This window comes from Trichogramma pretiosum, unplaced genomic scaffold (assembly GCF_000599845.2).
Source record: "Trichogramma pretiosum strain Unisexual culture from Peru unplaced genomic scaffold, Tpre_2.0 scaffold28, whole genome shotgun sequence".
NCBI lineage: Eukaryota > Metazoa > Arthropoda > Insecta > Hymenoptera > Trichogrammatidae > Trichogramma > Trichogramma pretiosum.
The window spans coordinates 897,548-914,717 of NW_019641710.1; the positions used below are offsets into that span (position 1 = coordinate 897,548).

Below are 17,170 nucleotides of genomic sequence, written 5' to 3' on the forward strand. Positions count from 1 at the left end.
AATTTCACATGATTAGTTAACCCTATTATGCTCTGTATCGATGCGTTTTCTGAATTTATGATTTTTTGTCACACCTTCGAAAGGTGTGGGTCAGTTACAAACAGCTGAACTAAAGACACCTATTATGAACCGTAATTTACGAATAAACTGAAGAAAGAAGTCTATAATTTCCATATGAACCGATTTTAACCTTTCATATGTGGTTTTATCGATACAGTTTGACTTTCTGAATCTGAATTAGCGTTAAATATATATTGAAATTGCAGTAAAAAGCCCAATGATTAGAGTTTGAAGTAAGTCGAACGAGTGTAAATATAATGGAACATCTTTTTCGCTCGTTGGCTTGTGTTCCAAAATACGATGCCCCTATTATTGAACAATGTAAATCAAATGTCGATCCTAACCTTTTCCAACTATTGTGTTCCATGATGGAGGCATAGCATTTGTAGCAAAATATGATGTTCCTATTATGAAACACTGCTTGAATCCATTTGATTAAGATTGCTCCATAATAGAAACAGTTTTTTGAAGAGTTCCATAATAAATGTAAATAATTTTAGCGAGAATGAAAATTGTATTTAAAATTTTTTTGAGCTAGAAATCATCGACCATATATTAAAATGATTGTCAAGAATAATTTAAATTATTGCTGATAAGCTCCAATGAAATGAATACTTGAAACTTTCGTCACATGGATTGTTAGTAAATTATAATTTTTTTGAACGATCTGATTATCTTTTCGAAGCAAAGAGTTATAAGCTAAATGTCATTTATACTGTTTTAAAGTTTATGTCAGCGAGGCTTAATTTTACCTTTGCTTTTTTACTGAGCCAAATAGGATGTCTAAAAGTTTGCGTCACAAAATACCTTAATGGTGTCTTTGAACTTGAAGCTTGATGTCTTACGATTAATTATATTTTAGAACTCGGAAGCTCATTTTTATCGCATCGTATTAATTTTTTTGATTATTCAAAATTTATTTAGTTTTCGACTAAATTGCACAATCGTTTTATAAGTAAATTTTTTATAATATATTATTACTTTCAAAAGCAAATTATAGTTTTCTTGGAAAAAATACTGAGAATAAATTCGATAAGAAGCAAAAAAAACCCAGAGATTTAAAGGAAAATGAATGAATGAGTAACAAACTTTAAAATAGATCAAAGTTTTAAAAAGATTTTTTGCATGGTAAATACTGCAATATTTTTCAAAAAAAATCAAATGTTTTTTTTCAAATTGTTTCAAACTTTGAACCGAAGTATATTTTTCTTTTTGGTAAGATACAAAACCGAAGATAGATACAATATTTGAAAAGTATTGAAACTTGAACGTCACTAGAATGTATTGTCTGTATAAACATATAGTAATGTGAAAATAAGGCTGATTATACATAAATAACTGATTATCGAAGATAACAAGTTACACGGCGGTAATATTTTGTAAAACTAATTTGACCCAGCTAATATCAAAGAATTACGCGATATTTTACTTGATAGACAAAAAGGCCAACATTCGCTCCGCGTGTTTACAGTAAATAATCAACTGGCGGGGGCGTGGAAATTAAGGTGAGAAAATATATGTATTTAGCTATAGCGAGAATCGGCGAGTCTATTTTCGATGAATACTGTATAGCCAAAGGCCTAGGCAATTGCGAATAACAGAATTAAGCTCGATCGATTTTCTGCGAGACTTTTTGCCATCTTTATTATTTTCATACAAACTAGTGCAGGACTTGACTAAATCACAAAACAAAAAAATAAGCGTCCTGCAATGAATTATTCTTAAGAGAAGTTAAAAAGTAAGAAAATTACATTACGGAATGAAGGATATTTCATGAGAAGTAAATTCAATTAGTTTTTTTGTAAATTAGAACTCTTCCAATGTAATTCAGTCAAATATAATTTGATACATTTCAAAACGAAATCTCGAAAAGCTAAAACGATAAGATTGATCGTATAATATAAACTTAGTATTACAAAACAGTTCTTGTTCACCCTCCGACTGGAAAACGTAGTTGAAGTAATAAGAATCTCATTAATAATTAAATGCCAAATACGCCAGGAATTCACAGATCATATGCTTAGGTAGAGTGTGGAGGATAATATAAAGAGGGGGAAAGGGGTGGTTTTATAAATAGAATCGGTCAATGCTGCTATGGGAACACGCGGCCCTGACGACTGCATGGTCCCCACTCTGTATTTTATACTTGTATAGATATAGGCGAGCGCGACACGATATACTGTACGAGTTGCGCTCCAAGTTCTGCGCATGATTGTGCATATGTTTATGCGAGCTATCACTCGTTATGAGGCAAACATTATTCGGCTATAATTTTCAAGTGATTTAACTTTGTCGAGGCGTGTCAATATTATTCTTCACGAAAAACTGTTGGACAAAACTGCTTGTCAGAGTTAAAATACATGAAAATTGAAAAGCCCTGGAAAATGTATAAATGGAAAATTTATTCAAAGCTCAATCGATCAAGCACTCAATAAAAAAGCGCGTTCTAATAAAATGTTCCACTTGAATCAAAAGCCGATTTATGTGAAGGTAAATGTATTTCGTTCCCTCAATAGTTTCAAAGCTATAAACTCAATGATGAAGGTCCTTGAAAAATTATTTTATTTAACTTTATTCAAGTACATTACAAATAACCAAAGTACTCGCGAAATGGTCCTACCTTTAGTTGGCAACTATTCATGCACAAGTATCAATAAATGATAAATGACTTCAAAAGTTAATAATATATATTATCTAAGTTAATTACCTGACTATACCAATGTATATTTCATAGACAGATAAATGTAAATCGAAGTTAAACTTATGGTTTGTCCTACACCTAGCAAATATGCTCCTTTTAATCGATACTTGAAGTATTTATTCAACAATATGATAAAGACATTTTTTTAACGAGCCTTTAACTGAAAGTCAAATAAAGTATAGAAAATTGATGAAAAGGCACTCGGAGCTAGTAATAAGCTGCAGCAGTGTAACAACGGAATGACGAAGTGCGCAACAAGCGTGGCAGTACGCCAATTGTCACGCGTGTGCACTTTCGCGCAAGCACGTATATAGAAGTATACGAACCGGAACAGGTGGTTTTGTTCTCCACTTCATGCAAATAATTATACCCACTCCGCATGACAATTTGTCATCGAAGAGCTTCCTCGATGTGCTGCCGCACATAAGCACCCCGAATCATATTTTATTTAAGCTCGCTCGCAAGCTTATGCGTACCCGCGTGCGTAGGATAATTCAAACATTCATGAATCGTCGCACGATCGTAGATGTTGTGCGATACTTTATTTTTGCTCTCTATACGTTTGTATTACCTCATGAAGCCAAAAAGCGTGACCAATAGTCAATACGATGCAACGGTATAAATGTATAGTTGAGAATTTTTCCAGATTTTAGACTGTATAAAATTATCAACGAACAATCGTAACGATTATGATTTTCGACAACACATAATGATAAAGTTCTTTTATTGACTTTTCTCAATCTTTCGAAAGGGTACAATTTTACGAGAAAAAAAGCATCAAAATGTATTGTCTCTATGTTTCATAACTGTACGCTGCTAAGTTCCAAAGAAATAAATTAAGTATTGCTATACGTGCAAACAATATGATTATGACATCAGAACGATATAACATTACCATATCGTACATATTTATTTTTTCGCCGAGCTTTGATTCATTTCTCGCTTTTGCTTATCGCGCGAAATGCATACGCAGCGTTATGAATGCATAAATATGTAATCTCGATCTCTACGGCTATGTACGTGTGCTTGTGCGTGCGTGCGAGTGTGCCCCGTGACATTGACAATGAAACTCGTGCGGTGACAAATGAAATCATAAAATTCTACGATTTATTTGCTTACGCTCGACGTTTATGAGATGCAACGTAAGTAGTGTCAACTCAAAATGAAGCGCTCGATCGAGTACGTACATAATAATAATACACGCATCGAGACTGGATCAGTACCATTGTAAAGTGCATATTATATCTGGTGCGGGCTTCCGCAAAACGAATATGGTACTCGCTGCGCGACGCATTTTTCCATATAATTTTCCAGCGCGCGGCACATTTGTTATTCATAAAATGAGGCTTACACACACGCATGCGTGATCTCTCGAATAGCCTTGCGATTCGTTATAAATAATTCTCGCTCGATATCGTAACAATTGCTTCGCGAAACTCTGAAAAATTGCGAATGGAAGAATTCCGCGCGAAAAGCGTCGGAGCTTTATTGAAATTCATATCGCGCACGCATTGATGTTGCGTACGCAAGGATAAATCTCGATCGAGGAACAATCATTGTTTCACCTCTGACTCTGAATTTTTTTTATGGAAATATAGAATACGCCGCAGTGCTTCGAATTTTCCAGAATTTTTACATTCGGTTTAGCGTCCGGCGAGCGTGCATACGAATACCTCTATATTTACTTTTCATTTTTTTCAAGCAGAAAGTTTCAGTGAGCATTCATCGCTGACTTTTTTTACCTCGATTTTTGTTTCATGGCACCAAAAAATTCAGAGTCAAAAAATGACACAGCAAAATATCGACGAAACTTCCATGTAAATTTTTTGTTACCCGCAAACGAACCTTTTATCATCAAATATTTACAGTTATAGGGTGCGTATGCTCGAAGCATTGAAACATCACGTACAAGGAATCGAGCTTTTACAGTCAAGGGGTCTCTCTTTTACGCTCATTCTTGTTTTATACCGTTCGATAAATGACTATATTTAGAATGCTTGTCATAATTCAAACTACATGTCATTCATAATACAATTGATCTTTTGTAGATATGTTTTAAATAGATACCGATGAAAAGTAATTTGGTTATAATATACTTTTTAACATTTCAATTGATTTGATTAAACTATTAAAAGTCTATTAATGTGAAATTTAGGAAAAATTTTAATAAGGATTCAAAGATGATATTTTCAAATTTGAACTTTTATATGAGTATTAAAAAAAACTTCAACCCACCATTCATCTGTACAGCAAGCTTAAATAAACATTAGAGACAAGTTTTCATACATTTTGTGCTGCCTTGAATGTAAATCGTTCTTTACTCAATCGACTTATGCCCGATCTATTTTTAACTTTGCATAATACGATAGAAGCTTTTATACATATCGAATTCTTATAAAGTAACTCGTGAATTATCCGAACAAAATAAGCATGTCACATCATCTACTGGCTTTATTTCCCTTTCATTCGCAAGAAAAAAAGAACCATTACGCAATAAAAGTAAAAATCTCCTGATGAAAATGTACTAATAAAATCGATTGCCACGCAGTAATAATTTACGAAGGATCTTTGGTTGTAAGGTGAAGTGAAAATCAATACATACTTTGGAAACTTATTTACGATTCAGTGAGTCATAAGGGGCGTAATCTGCGCCTACCCAACCCGAACACTTCTAAGCCTCTGACAATTGACAAAACAATTATGTCACCGTAATGCAACAATTTACAGGCGGGTAGAAAAAATGGATAATAAGCAGCGTACTGCACTTTTGAATAAATAGACTTGCACATCATTATAAGTTGAAGCGTGTAAATTTGTGCGCATACAATGCATAATAGCGTGCCGCATACAGCACACATGCATAATGCAACGGCACAGCAAGTTACCTGCAAACAAGAAGCAAAGTTTATTTATAACGCTGCGGAAATACGCGCTTACATCGTGACTTAGCTACTGTTTCATTGTTGGAAAAAAAAATCGCTCAAGCTCGCACTTTTATTTTTGCGATACACTCGATGTAGCTGCACGGAAAAATGATCCAACTCACAACGAATCGACGTCGTGCGCTAGCTTTTTTTTCTCGAAGAAAACGAATGACGTTTGTTTTTTGTTTGGTGTTAGACAATACGGTTTCAGTGGTTTTTTTACACCAATTGCGGTACATCAAAATATTTTACCAATATCCTAGAGTTTGTTCGATTAATAGACTTTGTCGTAAATAGATATTCTAATTATAGCTTCATAAAAGTGTCATAACTTTACTCAATATATAACAAGAATATTTTTATAGTTCATTACAGTTTAATGGCTTAGTGGTTAAAAAATTAAATAATAAAATCTTGGAAATTTAAAAAAAAAACAAGAAGATACATTTAACGTCATGGAATACCTTCTGCATTCTTTTGACGAACATAACTGTACCTTTGTATCTGATGGATCGGCTATAAAAAGAATGGTGCTCTACCGACTGACCTTCGATCGTGTTATTTTTAAAACTTAATATGCATCGGTTTTTAGCAAGCTTTTATTTTATCACTACTAATTTTAACTCACTTTGTACTTTATATGTTTTTTTTTTACAACACACCAGGTACATATTATTATTAAATATAAGACGATCGTTGGTTAAACAACCTTTTGCGTGCGATCGAAATTCTACCGATTTCAAATAAAATTGAACATTGAGTTGGTAAGTACACGGACAGTCACAACTTACAAATAATTAAGAATCACGTCAAATTGATGAGCTGTCAGACCGAATATTGTTGATTAATGCTAAACTGAACTAATAATTAGCTTTCTTGTTCGTTTGTTTCGCAATTGCGATGGCCTTGGCGTTATTCCTGACTTAGTCTAAATATAGACTCGGATCGTTCTACGAAAGCAGAAAGACAAAGAGAGAAGTTGAGGCGTTAAAAAAAGAAAATGCTGTTTACTTAAGAAATATTTAAAATTATATTAAAAAATTTACAATTATAACTTTCACATAAATTATCAAAATAACAAGTTCGATGTCAAAAAATGATCATTTTGATTCTTGAAAGTAATAACAATACATTTTTCAAATTATAGAAAATTTATAAATTTTAAGATTAGTCCATCGGGCATTAGAAAAATTTTAAATTTTAATCAAACAATATTTTTCTATTTTGATGAATTCGATCTATTTCTCATGTTACACGTTATTGATTGAGAATTAAAAATTTTTTTAGTTGAGTCATTTGACCATAAAATTCGAGTGTCATACATAACCTATGACTCTACCGAAATAGCAAATTGTTACAAGAAACATTGAAATTCATTTAACGCCGGATGAACCTAAAATTAAATAAACCCTGTAGAGAGTTCTGAGAATAAAATGTATAAATGAATCTGAAGCCTGCGTCTAATGCGTGTTAGTGTGCATACTGTGCCAAGAGAATCATAATAATAATACAAGAACCGCATTTGTTATATTTTTACATATAAATAAGAATTATTCTGTTAATGATTTCTATTTTGTTGCAATACTAAAATCCGATTCTTAATTTGTATATTCAGAAGTTATTTAAAAATGTTAAGATTGGAAAGAAAAATGTTTATAAAGCCAAAATATATTAATTAACACGCAATTTTCTTAATCTTTTCTCTGTTCTCATTTTTTTTTTCATTCGTTCATTCATTCATTTTCTAAATTTCATTTTCATTTTTCACTATTAAAAAAGTGATGAGCCGAAAAATGAAGCCGCTTAAAAAGATTATAATTATTCGAGTTACTTTTGACTCGAGTCGAGAAAGCTGATAAAATAGCGATTGAAATGACAACTTTTTTAAAAGTACTTTTTTGAAAGTAATTGTTAAAATGAAAACTTTATCGATAATTAAATTGCCGTAGATGGCTAGAGACGAGTATCGACGTAAAAAAGCTAATATTTATTGATATTCAACTAAGAAAACAACGATTACAAAGAATTCAAGTAAATTTGAAAATCTCGGTGAGGATAAGCAAAGTTGATAAGTACGAGCGAGTGCCAATCAAAATTAATTGATTTGTTAATTGATTGGTATGATCATTTAATTTTTATAGCTTTTTATTTATTTTTATTTTAGATAAATTTTGAGCAATAGTATTTTAATGTTTTTTTTAAATCATTTATTGATGAATTAAGATATTGATATAGTGCGATCAAGCGGGCATCGTTGTGTATTTAATGTAACATAACATAATAAAAATGTCGACTTCCCTTAAGAAGACACATACTCATAGACACGTATTGACCTATACAATATATCTACTCTAGGTGTAAAACGATTCGTTTTCCGTCAGAAAACTTAAACAAAGCCTAATGAGGGCCGCCTGCGTGTATAACATAAGCGGCCACAATAACAATAGTACACGGGTCAGCATAGGCAGAGCCCCTCGTTCGCTCTATTTACGCTTCCTGACGGGAAACGAATCGTTTTACACCAAGTGTACATTCATAAATCAATATCAGATTTGAAAACATGCATGATAGTGCGTAGAGTCTTACGTATTGTGAGCACATACGTATTTCTATGTATTATCTTGCATAAAGCGCGAGAGAGACATACCCCTCGTATGCCTGACATCTGTACCTCGTTTTCTGTCGCGCAAGATGTTTACAATATCGTTTGGGCGCGCGGCTCAAGTCTTGACTCGTTTGAAGAATGTGGTGGTTACAGTGGTGGCGCGCAGTTGGCAATGTCACGCCGCCGGCCGCACGTTTAGTCCAGTCTACACAGTACACCTTTCAGTTCAATACCACACCGCGCAAACAAAGGTATCGTCGCATCGACTGCCGCGAGTGATTCTTGTGACAAGTGAAAAAATTGGAAATTATAAGCGGTTGATTGTTGTGTGAGCGTCTGTGTATAGAAAAATGGTCAATAACAAGCAGGACAGTTTGCAAAGATTAAAAACTCTGCGTGAGCAGGTCAACTGGTCGGTTGAAGAAGATCGACGCACATTTCTCCAACAGCTTTATCATCTAACCAAAAAGTGGTCGGGCAAACGTCCGAAACTGCGAGAGATTTTTCAGCGCGAAGAAATCGATTGGCTTCTCATAGAGAATATAAAAAACTTGGAAGTACTCGACATGAGTGATGTAGATCGAATCATCGAATTTTTCATCAATAACGGCTACAAAGACAAATCCGACGTAGGTAAAGACGGCAAGCCACTGTTGCGTCGAACCACTGCGATACACTGGGCGGCCCGAGGCGAATACAGCTTTTTAATGAAGTACAGAATTCGAGACCTCTTGAAAATATATAAAGTCGACGTGAACTACACCGACGACTTCGGACTCACTCATTTCCATGTGGCCTGCCAGTACGACTGTTACGACGAAGTCGTGGAATTTCTCAAGTTCGGACAGGATCCGAATTGTCTGTCGCAAGAATCGGACGCGAGCTCGGTTGATCCGCCGCTGCACTTGGCTCTGAAGCACGAACGCAAGAAGATAGTCGAATTGCTACTGAGGAGCGGCGCCAGTCCCAATTTAACCAACAAAGACGGATTCGCGCCTCTGCACGCTCTTTGCTCAAGAAAAGACAGCAACTTTGAATCGATGCAGTTATTCTTTCAGATCTGCGACGATGTAAAGCAGCCGGTGCAAATCGACGCTCGGGATAAGTTGGGAAATACACCGCTACACGCAGCTCTGGAGAAAAAACACCTCAAGGTCGTCGAATTGCTATTGAAAAGAGGCGCCAATGCAAACTTGGCCAACGAGGAGGGATCGACTCCTCTGCATAATATTTGCAAGAGATACGGCGACGATATCAAAACTCTGGAAATATTCCTTGACATCAATGCAGAACTTGATCAGCTGGTGCAGCTCGACGTCCAGGACAAGAAGGGCAATACACCGTTACACTTGGCTTTGGGAAAATATAACAAGAAGGTGGCTGTATTACTGCTGAAATATGGCGCCAACGCGAATTTGACCAACGAAGACGGACAAACTCCTCTTCACATTGCTTGCTCTTATTGCTGGTCTGACTTGGCATGGACGTTTTTAAAAACCATCGACTACGTGCAGCAGACGATAGAGGTCAACGCCCAGGACAAGAAAGGTTGGACGCCGCTGCACGTGGCTCTGGATGATGGTTACATTGTGATAGCCGAATTGCTGATGAAAAGAGGCGCCGACCAGAATATGGCCGACGTGGATGGCTTAACTCCTCTGCATATCATTTGCAAAAGATACGACGATGATCACGTGGCAAAGACATTTTTCCGGATGAATCAAAAACTTGGACAGACTGTGCAGGTCGATGCTCGGGACAAGTTGGGCCGGACACCCCTCCAATTGGCCGTCGCGAATTCCTTGCTGAATGTGGTAGATGTTATTTTGGATGGTGGCGCAGATCTGTCCAACTTCGTTTTTCCCACCGAAGATGATTTTAACGAGTTCGTATCCGCAAAAATTTTGTTCGAATTGGATCGAGCGTTTCGCACCCTGGCCGTGGTCGAGCGCCTCGAAAAAAGAGGCTACGAACTCGACCGAATCGGCGCCCTTACGATCATGAAATTGTTCGCTAAGTGCGGAGTGAATAATCAGCCAATAAATCTCGACAAATACTTGAACAATAATAAAGCTGATGAAAGCTTCGTGAAGAACCTAAAGATAAATCCTACCTTGTCGCTTTACGACCTGATTCGGTTGCCATACGAAGAGGCGTCGAAAGTATTTATCATTACAGATTGGATGTCGTTCATTGACTTGAATAAAGGTATTATCACGTGGGAATTTCTCGACGCGTGTACGAAGTACCTGCGCGACATAATTTACAGAAGATTTTGCCGGCGATGGGCATTGGAATTTTTCTTGTCGCTGACGTGCTATCAGCTGCCGATTCTCTGCTGCGACATAATCATCCGTCAGCTGATGAACGAGGATCTGTTGAGAATGTGCCTCGCAGCAGAAAATTTGTGACACTGTCCGCAAAGGTATTTTCATTTTTCTTTTAACTTTTCTAAATTATAGATTTTTTTCACTATTTCTAACTTTTTGTCTTTTTTTCTAGGCAAGGACGTCAAGAAATATTATATTTACTTTACCCAAATCGTTTTGAGATCGTGACATGGTGCGATGTTGACAGCTACGAACAGCCTAGTGCCTAGCACTCAATAAATTAAAGACAAATTTTTATAAAGTGTTGAAAAATTTTCGTAAAATTTGACTGTTCATCATGTGATATGTTATATTTATAGATATTCATTTTTTTTACGCCAATGCCAAATCTCACGAAGGCTACCTCATTGACGTTCTCTTCATTCACGCTTATCTTCGCTAAAGAGTTGACTAATTTTAACTATTTTTTCGGTTAAAAAATCTGTACACGAATTCAAATTTAATTGCTCTAAATTAGATAACTGTAAAAATATCAAAGAAAGATTTTGGTACCGAGGTGTAAAAAAGTATCGGATCATTATTGCAAAAAGATAAGCCATACTTTTTGTCGGTTGACCTTAAAAGTGAAGTTATTTTTTTTAATTCAGGCGATAAAATTTATCAAACAATAACTATTTTAGATTAAAATATAACATTAATACAATCAATATTTTTTAGAAGGAAAATAAAATCTACATTTATTTTTTGACGCGATTTCATTTGTCAATCAATTGTTAAACGTGCGCCAACGAGACTTTAATATGGTGTAAGATAATGCATAGAAATTTTCAATTTAATATGATTTAACGATTTATGCAAAACTCGCGGAGTTAAAATAGTTTTAGATCAATACTCACTAAGTTTCAGAATCAAATTAAAAAAACTTTATTGTTTTTATTATATATTTTCAACACACTCTCTTAAGTCACTCATGGAATCAAAAACGTTGTCTATCGCGTTAAAAATTAAAACTACTGAGATGAAATTGATACATAATCTTTCAAGCGGTTTGTTTTAGTTTTTTTAATCGAATTTTAAATCTAATTTAAAATTTTTTTACAATTTTACGCATCTATAATTGAAGTGTCCATTTTGTATTTGAAAACCTATTTGAAATTTGTTCTATTCTTTATAATTTATAACATCAAGAAATACTTCAGAAGATCATTGTATTCATTTTTTTACCTTTAACGATATAAAAATTGATAAACTCTAATAAAGTATCTTCTTTCGATCACGTAGTCAAATCATATACTTGATCAACTTGAATTTTTTTCCTACCCCTATCTGAATATTTAATTGAGTATAAAGCTCATTAAGGCAAGAGGTGACAAGGCGATGCGTTCCTCATGCTTTTCACTGATTGGAAATGCGTAACTGGGACGCGTAATAAGTGAATTCGCTGGCGATGAAAGAATCGAGTCTCGAAAGCCCTTTTGCGCTTGGCTTATTCCGCGATGACCCGCTAAAATTAGTCCAACCTTCGAGGAGTGCTCGTCTTTTTATTTCTCCGAAATCACTCGTGTGTATTCTGTCGTTACATATGATACATCGTATCATGTACGTATTGTCGCACTTTTAACATGCACAAAGTATCGATAATAGCTCGATCGCGTGTACATTACGTGTATACTTGGTTTGGCTCGCACTGGACGGCTATCAATAATGCGACGAGCTCGATCGCTTCAAAAAATTCACCTACATTCTCAGATTCTGTTCATCATACCGTGCAACTTATGCGCGTTTTAAGCTGCGTTTTATATAGGTAGAAAATACTTTTAAAATAGATTAATTGGAAAAGGTAACAAAAGTTACATGATAAAAATGGTGATTCATCTAAATAAAAAAAAACAAACCTTTGGCTAGGATAGCTTTTTTGGGTGGACAATTCCTGGACATTCTGGCTTCTTGTAACGCACTGTACACTGCATTTACTTATTTTCTTTTTTTCTCGCTTGCTATCACCTGAGTATTTGAAGATTGACTGAAAAAAATTAATTAATATTATGAGACATGAAAAATGTACTATTTGCATCGATTGTTTTATTAAAATGGTCTAAAAAACTAGAATAAAGCCTTAGATAGCGTTTTATGGCTGCACAATATCAATTTTAATTTATGAGAATTAAAAGCTAATTTGTATGTGCAACATTTTTTGGATAGTTATGAAATATGTACTTCATATATACTGAAAAATCTGCTAAATACGTCAATTGTTCGCTCAAAGTAAAAATATTTTCATTTTTATAGTTTTCAAAACTCCAACATACGACCAAATATTAATTTCAGTAAATGAAGCAAGTGATAATACAAGTAGAATCGTGAAAAGTACTATTTTGAATTGATATGTATTTTAATTGCAAAATAAATTCCCACTAGAAGTAAAGAACAATCAAATTAATCTCTTGAGAGCGTGTATAAATACAGTTGCAACGGCCGAGTCGAACTGCGCAGTATTTTCGATAATTATCGTCTGAACTGTCAAATAGTGATGAGTTAATTTTATACGTTCTTCGCTGCCTTTCTCTCTCTCTCTCTCTTTCTCTTTCTCTTCCTAGTCTCATTTTAGACTAATCCTACGAACTGTTCCTCGTAGAGCAAGGAAAGATTTTTGGTATCACGTTAATTGGATAGAAACAACATGGCTGTGACTAGTCAATACATTAAATTTTAATGCAATGGTTTCTATTAGACCCAACTCATTTTTCATCTAAATTTAACAGAGCACAATAAATTTAATGAAAATGTGCAGTATGGCATATTCATTAAAAAAAATGGCATGTCTCAGTTTGAATTTGTTCGGCTAATGGAAACAACTATACGTGAACATACAGTCGGGGAAATTATAATTTGCTGTATTTTTCTACCTAGCTTGAGTGCTCAATTTCTAATTTATCGCATTGAATAGTTTTCATATTTGCGGACTTTCAGACGTTTGACAGAACAGGATAATTTTTCATTAAACTACCTTCTATGCAGCAGGACTTTTACTATCGAAACATATGAGCTGTACATAAATACGAACGTAGTTAATGCATGGGATTTCGTCGCTGGATTTTCGTTGGTTGAAAAAATACTCCGAGTAAGATACAATTTACAGAAAAATTAATTCAAATAATGTATTTACGTGAAATATTAAAATGAAGTTTATAATTTACAACCATTTTAAAAAGTAATCGTAACTTCCATTAGAATTACTTATGTATGGATTTTTGATAAGTAAGATCCTTAGCGTCGCATCTAAAAATTATCAATGTGACAAAATGAAAAAGCTGCTAGAGAGAAATAATATTTAAGCTCCGCTTTCGAGATCACAAGACATGTTAAAATGGTCATCTTGTGTAAAAAAATGCCGTAGTGGCTCGAAGATTCGCTCGCTCAGACATCCTGAGGTCTCAGGAAGTCTCTCCGCATTGTTCTTCACAGTATAGTCATTTAACGAGAACGAAAAAGACTGGAAGGGCGCAAGCCCGCTGATTCCAAGAAATACGTCGAAAAGAAGGTGGGTTATTCGCGCCGCCGCCGCTGCTTCTTCTCTCGACGGTGCATTCTTTTATCCTGAATTTACACAGTCACTGCCGATGCTGCACGTACACACATACATGCACGCGCGCGCAGTATACTTTGTTTTCTCCTTGGTTTCGCCGATGGAGGACCTCGAGCTCGGATGGAATGCCTCGCCGGCCGAATAAACAGCTTGGCGCTCGAAGAAGAGAGAAAAAAATAGACTAATGCGCGCAGGGACGCACGGATGGACCTTGGCCGAGTGCAGCGAACCCTTAAGGCCCATTTGTAATATGTGCTAGCTCGCGACGTATTATATGCAACTTATTTTCTGCCTTTAAGTCATACGAAAGTTGTGTACACGTGGCAACTTTTCAGCCTGTGACGATACTCGTGAGTCGGACGACGCGAACACGAACAGACACACATATGCACGCGTATGCGCGTTAAAATACGAGAAATTGTGCAAAACAAGCATTTCGCAAACCCGATGCGTGCTATCTCACTATTAGTACAAAACAGAAAGATATTAGAAGCCGAATAAGAATAAATATAATATTATAATTGCGCAAATTCGTAGCTCGCGTGCGCCGAGATTAACTTCTATATCAATTACGAGTTTCTTAACAAATTATTATGAATCGGAATCAAAAAAGTTACATTTCTCTCCGTTCAATTATCGATGTATGCATACCAAAAACGGAGCAAATATAAAAGACAACGAGCCGTTTTCATTGGTATATAGGTAGCCTCGTGCATGCATACTTTCGTGACTCGACTAGTTTCGCGCGTGCACATGCCGCGGGCGTGAATATAAACACAGTGGCGATGGTCGAGGGTAGACCCGTCTGCTGAATTCCAAGCGCTTTTTCGTGTCGCGGACTCGAATTCACGTTCGATAATGCGAACATTTTAAGAGAAACTCAAAAAAATCCTCTCTATCGATGATAAATTTTCAAAATCATTTCGAAGCTTGCAAGCTCGCTAGTTCACGCATCGTTGCGTAATTGCGCGCAAATCTCGTAAAATACAAATATCCCCCAAAAGCTTGAATAACAACGTAGACCATGAAGCTACATAAGCGCGAGAGGAGCACAGAAGGAAGAAGGGAGAAGAGATGAAAACACGACTCGAGCAAGTGTCAGATGAGTCTGTGTATGTGCATATCGATATATCTATATGACTCGCATACGGAGGAACGAGCATGTATTAATCACGGCACAGACAATTATTAATATGTCGGACGCAGCGAGCAGTTTTATTCCGCAATTTGGCTTACGACGTCTACTCGGAGATTTGTTTAACGTTCAATCGGGATGCCACGGAGATGGAGGAGACTCGCAATAAATGAAATCTCTCGCGGCAATATGATTTTTGGCTTGGACGCCTCCTCCTCGCTCGAACGTCAAACTCGTAATATATGTACTTTCAGAAACTGATGTCAAACGAAGTAGAGTTCAAGAGTGAAAACGAGGAAGAGAGTAGAGCGACATTGTGTTAGAAAAGTAAGCGATAATTGTCGTATAGATTTGTGTATACGAACCAGAGAGAAGCTGTAGCTGCATCATTTAGGAGGCACCTGTCGCACGGCTCTGTAAATGCAGGTCGTCGTCACTGGTGTGCGATGTTTTGTCATAGCTTGCTCGCTATACCTGTATAGACGACGCCTACTGCTGCTGCACGAGTATTGGCGCGCGCGAATGTGTGAGCAGCGAGCACGTGTGTGTGTATTAAAACGATGCACAACATGAAACGGTACAGTCGTCGACGACGAGTTTTCAAGCTCAAATATATGTTATTATTATTATTATATACTATCGCAGCAGTGGCAGCACATTCACATGCGTTATATAGATATGTATTATTTTATACGCGCACAGCAGCACGGACACTCGAGGCAACGGAGAGGCGAGAAACAACAAATATTATTCTTCAAAACGTTCTTCTCTCGACTCCGTATCAATACACATGTTATACGTGTATAATGCCGATTAAGTCGAGTCGTGCATCGTCGAGTAGAGAGTTTTACTATATTATATACGTTTGCCGTTCATGCAGCTTCGACGTGCATTATGAGAGCAGAAGCAATTGAATCGTCATCGTCGTCGTCATCATCGTCGTCGTCGTCGCCGTCGCTGTCGCGCAAACATCGCCGCGTCACGCTGATCTCTCTGTATAGCCCCGTATGTGCACGCCTGTAAAAGTGACACTTTACTATCTACGTATGTGGCGCGATGACGATGCCCGTGCGACGACTAATACAACACGCCGCCCGAGAGCCTCGCTGTAAAGTCTCGGAACGATCGCGAGGGGCCCACATCGACGAGTCTCGTCGTCGAGCACAGTCACACTCGTCAGCCTCGTCTGAAAAGCTGCAGCGAGTAAACCGCACCTCAACAACTGCTGCAATTCATCGACACAGGCCACGACGTTTGTTGTTGTTTACGTTGTCGATTTTCGATGAAATCAAGGCCATCGAGCTGCAGGCTAAAGTTTACGCGCACTACTAGCACAGTTTTCGTCGTATTATTGTTATTGTTGTTGTTATTGTTGTGGTCGCGCAGCAAAAACAAGACAACAAACACACTGACGAGTCGTGTTTAACTAGTGCTGCAGAAGGCGAGTTAAGTGGCAGCGTGCGCCGCGAGTCGTCTGATCGCTCGATCGCTCGGTGTCTGCTGACTCTGTGTATGTGTGTGTGTGCGCGCCTAGCGTGTATGTTTATAAATAGAACCACGGCCTGGACATAACTGCTGCTGCTGCCTGCACAGCTCAGACAGGCACGCGCGTCTCTGCATCATTATTGTACACACACATCATCGTCGAGGCGCTGCTGCCACTGCGTGTGTATATGCGCCTGGCCGACGATGAAAAGAGGCGGCGGCTGCGCTGCTATATGTACTTAACTCTCGATCTCTCGCTCTACTCTTGCTGCGAGTTTTCATAGGTTAGGACGAGCACGAGCAAAAGAGAAAGAGGAACTGCGAGGCTGCGCCAAGCTAGACGC

The 17,170-nt window shown here is 36.8% G+C and overlaps 2 protein-coding genes across 3 annotated transcripts in view; one reads left to right on the plus strand and one right to left on the minus strand.

Moving 5' to 3' along the window:
* Positions 1 to 17,146, minus strand: part of LOC106658946 (histone deacetylase 4) — a 52,949-nt gene extending 35,803 nt beyond the window's left edge. The window contains exons 1-2 of one of the 2 annotated variants that reach the window (XM_014381150.2): positions 15,707 to 17,146; positions 12,516 to 12,643 (exon numbers count right to left, since the gene is read on the minus strand). In XM_014381150.2, coding sequence (XP_014236636.1) covers positions 12,516 to 12,558 — 43 coding nt within the window. In that variant the 5' untranslated portion in view covers positions 12,559 to 12,643; positions 15,707 to 17,146. The remainder of the gene's footprint in view (positions 1 to 12,515; positions 12,644 to 15,706) is intronic. The other variant, XM_023463210.1, reaches the window with a different exon arrangement.
* LOC111694569 (ankyrin-3-like) lies at positions 7,937 to 11,946 on the plus strand. Its single transcript, XM_023463211.1, has 2 exons — positions 7,937 to 10,715; positions 10,793 to 11,946. Exon 1 carries the CDS (start codon positions 8,641 to 8,643, stop codon positions 10,699 to 10,701), a length of 2,061 nt encoding a protein of 686 aa, XP_023318979.1. The 5' UTR covers positions 7,937 to 8,640; the 3' UTR covers positions 10,702 to 10,715; positions 10,793 to 11,946.
* Positions 17,147 to 17,170: the final 24 nt, after the last annotated feature.